Here is a 7,485-nt window from a genome sequence, read left to right on the forward strand (position 1 = left end):
CCGCTAAGAAATGGTGTACTAAAAACATTTTTCACCTTTTAGCATCTGAAGTCAACATAACAGTCGATAAGCACTAATCAAATTACTTAACAGCTTCCTCCCCTAAGCTCCGGCCAGAAAAAGTTGTTCTTACCAACATCTTCATCATGACTTTAAAATAATACACAGTAAAATATGGTCTTATTTACATGTGAACATCTGAAAATTAACCTTATTAGCAACTCCAGCTGAGCACGGTCATGTCTGTAATCCCAGCACTCAGAAGGTTAAGACAGAAAAGATCATGGGCAGTCACAGAAAGAGATCCTATCTCAAAGAAAAAGCTTCAGTCCAATAAGGCATGTCTGGCACAGATGTGGAATAAGCGGACTATTTGTAAGGAAACGTGGTGACACAGGCTTGTGATCCCAGCACTCGGGAAGCTGGGATGAGAACGTCAGAGTCCAGGGCCAGCGTGGCTCTGTATCAAGCCTGTCCACAAAAACTTTTGCAGGGATTGGGGGTGGCAATGTTATATATAATATAAAAATATATCTAAAATTTACATAATTTTATTTGGGAGCCAGGCAAGTACATCCTCAAGGAAGCTAAGTGCAAACTACAAGCCAGCCAAGTGCTACATAGAAAAACTGTTTCAAAGCAAACAAAACTAAGATCAAAAAAAAAAAAAAAAAAAAAAAAACCCCAAAAACCACAATTCTTTGTTCTCAGATTCAAACTAGATTTTTATTTACCAACAACTAATTATGCCTGCCCACCGAATAAGTGAGAGGACAGCTCCACGAAATGGAGGAAGTCACTCAGCACAGTACAGTACAGAACTAATGTGTAGTATGCATCCTAGAAGTCGTCTAGACCAGGAAGTGACTGGCACTTGCCTCTGATACTTTACTTACTATACAAAGCCTTCTAACACCTTCCACTTAAGATAGAACCAATAAATTCAAATGTGTTTAGGAACTTACAACTCAACCCAGACTTTATGAAAACTACTCGAGGGCCTAGGTCCTCAACCTCAAAGCTTTAGTATAAACTACTGACACCACTACTCACTGCTCCACCAGAATGGCTGTATATTTTTCCCACCAAAAGTAGGGCTATTGCACCATACGTTCATGGTCTCTGTAAAGAAAAGAAATCATTGTCTTGGTTTATATTTCCTTTAAAAACGAGTAAATGTTCTACAAATTTAAAAGTCCTAAGCAGTAAATGCTGAAGTTTTCAAAAGAAATCATTTCAGTTTTTAATTAACAGTCCCCCACAGACAGAATATGATATGTATAAAAATACAGTATGTATGTGCCACAAAAATTAAAATATACAAGACTTTTTAACGTACCAATGCTTACTTCATGATTCCTTAATTCAGGGATACAGAAATATTTTTCAGGATTTCAAAATAGCTTTTTAACTTTTTAAAAAGATAATACTAAATAAAATAATCCATCTGAACAAGGGACACACCAATAACCCTAACAGAAGTCAAGAGGAGTCCAATCTGGACTACACAGCTAGTACAAGGCCAGCCAAGATCCACACAAGACCTTGTCTTTCAAAGAAAAAGAAAAAGAAAAAAAAAGAAACTGACACGGTGGCTCAAGCTTGTAATTCTACCACTAGGGAAGAAGAGGAAGAACCAGAATTCAGGGCCAACTTGGGCTACATAAGACCCTATTTCAAAATAAGCAAACAAGCAAAATCACGTAGAATATCATTTCAGGTATTGGCTGAGAAAGTCTACGGGATAATAAGATTTATTCATAACCATGTTAACTAATTGGAATTCCTGTAATTCTGAGAAATTACGGTTTTTTGGTAAAGGCCTAATCTTTTCAAAGAGCTAAGACAAAATGTCTGTATATATGCCTGGGATTTCATTCAAAAAGCACCCAATGGAGGCAGTTACATGATTTAATACATTTAACTAAACTGTGATAAATGTTGAAGCAGGGCAGAATGCACATACAGGCTCATATTCCATAATACAAAGCCTACCAAAAAGTTCATCAGTAATTTAATATTATCTAAAGAAAGCAGATAGTTTAGCAAGTAATCTAAAGTATCTAAAGAGGAATGGGTATAAAACAGCTAGAGTGATTGAACTTTATGTTTTACTTAAAGGTACTCAGTACTTTTTTAATGCTATGATAAACAAAACTTGCTTTTGACAAGATATTCAAACTACCCTTATTTTAGGTCAAGATGTCATCTAGGGCCAAGACCTCTAGAAATAAGGGATAGTATAGCTTATGCTGCTTAAAGGAAGTGCATATCCTGAGAAGCGCCTTGCTGAAAACGTTATGGTTTTACTTGTACAAACTAGAGAGCTATGAAGTCACAGTACAGTTGGTCAGCAGTAAAGTCTGCCCTTTCAGGTAAGCCAAGAAATATAACTTATGTGCATTATACTTGTTTGTACTCATGTGAATTGGCCAAATTACCCTCAAAAAAACAATAGCAGTAGAAGACATACTTAACATGTTTGAGGCTTCATTCAATCCTCACAAAAAAAAAAAAAGTAACTAAATAAATGCAGTAACTCTCTCTAAGTCTAATAAACAATAGCATAAATACACTGACACATTCTCCCAATTATCTTAGGGCAGGAACTCCAACTTCTGAAATTATATGCCCTCCGATATTCAAAGAAAGACTCTCCAAACAACCTGATTATTAAGGGACTATTCTGCTTGGCTTAAGACCCACAGCCCTTTGTAGCACCCTGCAGAGCCACTAGAAATCAGAAAAGGCAGTGAATCTGAAAAATATACAATTCTTTACTTCCTGCCTAAAAGAAAACTTGCTACCCCACCTAACTTTTCACACATTTAAATCTTTTGCCAGTCACAGCCTAACTGGTCAAATTAAATAAGCCTTAATTGCCTCCCATGTAAGTGTACCATCACTAGAGTTACATAGACTCTTAACTTAGATGATACAATGTCTACAATGCCTGCCATTCAATTGGGAGCTCTTGTTACTTTTTACCAGGAAGTATACTTCAGTGGCCAATTCAAATAAGATACAAATTATTTTTAAAGTGTCTACTGAATACAGTGTACCCATGACTTGAGTACAGTGGATAAAAAGTCTGGACATATGCTCAAGGCAGGACACAGATGGCCTGTAGTATGGGCTACTGGGGGTGCTGAAGCAGGAGGAAGGCCGAGACAAGAGGATCGGCTTGAGCCCAGGAATTCCAACCAGCAAGACTTAAGTAAGACTCCATGCCCTTTCAAAAGCTCCTCCAACAAGAAAATGAATCGTTATATACAAGAAGTAGTATTAACAAAATAGACCAAAACTCAAAATGACAATTCTCTGACAGAACAAGCCCTTCAACATTTGAAATTACGATCCGCTCTATTTCCAAAAACTTACCTTTTTGCACCTTTCTTTTGCAGATTTGAAATTCAGATTCTCACAATCACTGGCCTCTTCTTCTGTTTGATTCAATAGCATACACATTAGAGTGTCTCTCTTGCTAGTAAAAAACACCAGTAGAAAGCAATCTATTCAGCTTTCTAACTATGAAAAGTACTAACCCAAAGTCAGTAGATAAATAAATGAATAAAAGCAAGGACCCTGAAGACTAACAGTACACCAAGCAACCAAACAGGAGTCCAACGTAACACCCCCACCTCCCACCATGTTCCAATGTAAATTTTAAGTAGCTGTTTTCAGGTATAAACAAATTCCTGTGTTTTGACAGGTCAAGGAATTTAAGAGTAAAGCATGAGCCAGGGTGTGGGATATGATGGGAAATGCCGGTCATCTCGGTACTTGGGAGAGGCTGAGTCAGGATGATTACAAGTTCAAGGCAAGCATGGACAACTTAACCCACACCATGTCTCAAAAAATAAAGGAAACAAAATCTGGAGAAGGCTGGGAATGTGTAGCTAGATTTGCAGAATGCTTGCCTAGCATGGAGGAGGCTCTAGGTTCAATCTCCAGTGCAGAAAAAAAGAATACATGAACACATCAAATACACTAAGCCATTTCCAAACAGGTGAGACACCAGAGTGTGTGTGCTGTTGCAGGAAACAGAACGGAGAGCCATGAATGGGAGTCTCTGCACTTCCTATCTGCAAAAGAAGAGAATAAAAAGGTTAACTCTAAACTGAAAACACATTATCTTCTTTACCTGTTTAAAGCAGTGCCTAGAACACAGTTTAAATCACAAGGTGAAAATATATTGGATAAGACAGAGGTTTGTAGGTGAACTCAACCTTCAAGTCAAAACATAAATTTAACTGTAATCACAGTCCCACAGTTATCAGAGATTCAATCCCTACCACTGGCAAAGAAAGTCATACGAACATTTGTAAACCCACCACTTTGATAGAAAAGGTTCAAAAAACAAGGGACTCATCCCGTCTTCAGTATCTCGTTAAGTTATAAGTAAAATTAGCAAAAGGTACCTCCTTATTGAAGCGTGATCCTCCGAGAAACTATTTCCAGGAGTTCTTAATAACAGTAAAGAGGGTTCATTAACTCGGGGCTCTTCCTCTTCTAACAACTGACAGGTAACCTTGGGGAAGCCCAAAGCACACACCCCTTTCTTCAGCACCGCTAAAGTTAAAGGTTGATCTGAGGACAGGCAAATGCCTCAGCAGCACCTCTCCCTCCCCCGCCCAGCACTCGGTTCTCTGTGGGGTGGGGGTGGGGGTTGGGGGGGATCCATCTGCATTTTGCATTAACCCATCTGCCCCAGTGCGCTCGCCAGAGGGTCGCCAAGGGCTGGGGACGAGGAGGCGGGGATGTGCCAGCCATCTGCACCCGCGCGCGTCCCCAGCTGCACACCTGGGGCCGGGCCCGCCCTCCGGGGCCGCGCGCGTCTGCCCCACGCGGAGCGCGCCCCACGGAGAGAGCGGCGCGCAGGACCCGAGGGCGGGGCGGGAGCAGCCGGGGTTCTGCGCTCTCCCTCGCGGCGGAGCGGACAGCTTGCTGTCGGGGGCCGGCGGTACCTTTTAGACAGGTCCATGAGGACCCCAGAGAAGAGCTTCTCCCCGAGGCGGAACGACACGACGAGCGCGTCCTCGATGATGTGGTCCAGCGTGACCCGCACCTCCGAGCCGGGGATGAGGTGCGACACCGCTGAGTCCCCGCCCGCCGGCGGCACGAGCACCGGGGCTGGCGGCGGCTGCAGCGCGTCCTCGGGCTGCTCCGGGGCGGCCGGGGGCTGCTCGGGCGGCGGGACCGGGACAGCCGCGGGCTCGGGCGGCTTCGCCTCCTCAGCCTCGGAGCTGCCGGCCAGCTCCCCCGGCGGCGGCGGCGGCGGCGGTGGCGGCAGCGGCTGCTCGTCGGCCTGAGGGGCGGACTGGCGCCCGTCGGCCTCGCCGTCCGGCACCGCCGCCTCCGTGGCCGTGACCGGGAGGGGGGTGCCGGCCTCGCTGCCGGGAATGGGCTCTAGCTCCGGCTCGGCCTCGCCGGCGCCCCCGTCCCCGGGGGACGCCGCGGTCGCCGCTGCCTCAGCAGCCACGGCCGCCATTTTCTCGCTGGTTTCTCCCTCCTCCGACTCGGGCTGCGGCGGCGGCGGCAGCGCGGCTGGGATCCCGAGGCCTTCCCCTCCCTCCCGCTAACACTCTCGTCCCGCCCTTTCCCTGATGCTCGTGATTGGCACCGCGCCATTGGTTCCACCTTCCACCCCCTTCCGCACTTCTGTCAACCCATTGGTCAGAAGGAGCCGTCTGTCGCGGTCTGCGTCCCGCCCCCTCCCTGAGAGTAGGAACTTCCCATTGGCCAGTTGAGTTGTCAAGTGGCGAATCTAAAAGGAGTTTGGGGGGCGGGCTGAAGGATGGCAAAAGCGGCGCCCTGTGCTTACATCCCGTATCTATTGGTTAGGAGGGAAAATACCGCTTTAGGATTGGTTTGTGTTCCTGCTCATACTCGGCCTGTTCTTCGGAGGTGGGAGATGGGAAGGAAACGCGAGTCGTGCCAGTTCTTTCAAAGACTCCCCAAGGGAGGAATAGCGGGAGAATGCAGAAGGGGAACCACTTCCCAAGAATCTTTGCGCAGAGATCCTTAGAATAAATGTTATTTCTAGGCGTGGATTTGCTTGTGGCCAAGTGTGGGCATAACAGGCTTCTGTGGGAAAGATAACTGAAGTTCCAAAATAATCCTGAAAGACTTTTTGAGTGCCTATTCTGCTAGTCAGATTACGAGGCGCTGGAAATAGGACGACATGCAAGACATTCTTCATAACCACATGACAGGAACTCCAGCATGCACACAAGCAGTTTTAACCTGCTTTCACTTTTTTAAAAATAAAGGACTAATCTCTAGGGACCTGCTAGTTTCAAAAAAATAAAGGAAAATTCTAACAAGAAGACAGACAACTGACATGCTAAGTTGACTGAAGTACTTAGGTCCACATAAAGAATTCACTGTTGAAGTCTTTCCTTTCTTTGCCCTTTTCCTTGCTGTGTACAGGGAAAAAAAAAAAAAAATCCATCTATGCATAGCTGCCCATCGGACAGCACTTGGGTGCCACAGATAGAAATGGCAAAATCCTAGTCCACCCCGACTTAATACTGTTTCAGGATAAACTCAGCTACAGAGAGAGACCCATCTCAAGAAAGAAGAAATGAGTGGTAAGGGGTCCCTCCAGTGTCCTGATGTCCTTGCTTTCCTTTCGGGTTTTTTGTTTTGCTCTTTGAAACAGGGTCTCTGGCTTGCCTGGAACTCACGGAAATCGGCCTGCCTCTCCCCGCCTCCCGAGTGTTCTGTTTCAAGACTAATTCTGTTTTAAATCTGTTAAGTCTAGAAGGAGCCACTGTATTCACTCCCTGCGAATTGTTTCTCAGTCAGTCCTTTCTTGTAGGAGCGATCAGAGACACTGAGAACATCTACAAAAAAGAAAGAAGATAGTTATTAATGTGGAGGGAAGGATGAAAAGCTGAAGATTAATTGAATAGCATATGTCAATTTCTAGTACAATCTTACATGATCCTTGCAATTAGACAAGTACTATTATACCCATTGTATTTGGAAACTGAGGCGAAGGGGTTTCTCATGTCATCTAGCTAATAAATTATACAGTCATACGTTCAGTTTTTTTAATAGAAAAGACAAAATGACAATAAACAAATATTAGCCAATGTTCTCTCTATTTTGAGTCTAGCACTTCTGAGAAAAGTAAAAGTCCAATAGAAGATGCCAGTCAAGGAGAATTCAGAATCTTCCTGTAAGAGAATGGGGGGGGGGGTGGAGTTTGTTTAGAGATCTCTGTGTACCACTTATTTTCCCATAACCTCTCATTTAAAATCCCGTGTTCTGGGGGTTAGAAAGATGGCTCAGCACTGAGGACCATGTGCTACTATTGCAGAGAACCCCAGATGGTTCTAGCACTAAGATCAGGTGGCTCACAACTGCCTGTAGCCCTAGCTCCAGGGGATTCAGTGCCCTCCTCAAGCCACCTTGTGCACCAAACCACTCTCAGGCTGAAATGAATATCTGAAAGTAGATAAATAACCACGCATGGTG

General features: G+C 44.5%; 1 protein-coding gene across 2 annotated transcripts in view; it reads right to left on the reverse strand.

Moving 5' to 3' along the window:
- PWWP2A (PWWP domain containing 2A) overlaps positions 1 to 5,491 on the reverse strand; it is a gene marked incomplete at both ends in the record, with an annotated part of 36,455 nt that extends 30,964 nt beyond the window's left edge. For both annotated transcript variants that reach the window (XM_080942085.1, XM_080942084.1), the window contains one exon: positions 4,968 to 5,491. In XM_080942085.1, the coding sequence (XP_080798211.1) occupies positions 4,968 to 5,491 (524 nt within the window). The remainder of the gene's footprint in view (positions 1 to 4,967) is intronic.
- Positions 5,492 to 7,485: the final 1,994 nt, after the last annotated feature.

The sequence above is a fragment of the Micromys minutus genome, assembly GCF_963924665.1.
Source record: "Micromys minutus genome assembly, chromosome: 31".
In the NCBI taxonomy this organism is placed as follows: Eukaryota; Metazoa; Chordata; class Mammalia; order Rodentia; family Muridae; genus Micromys; species Micromys minutus.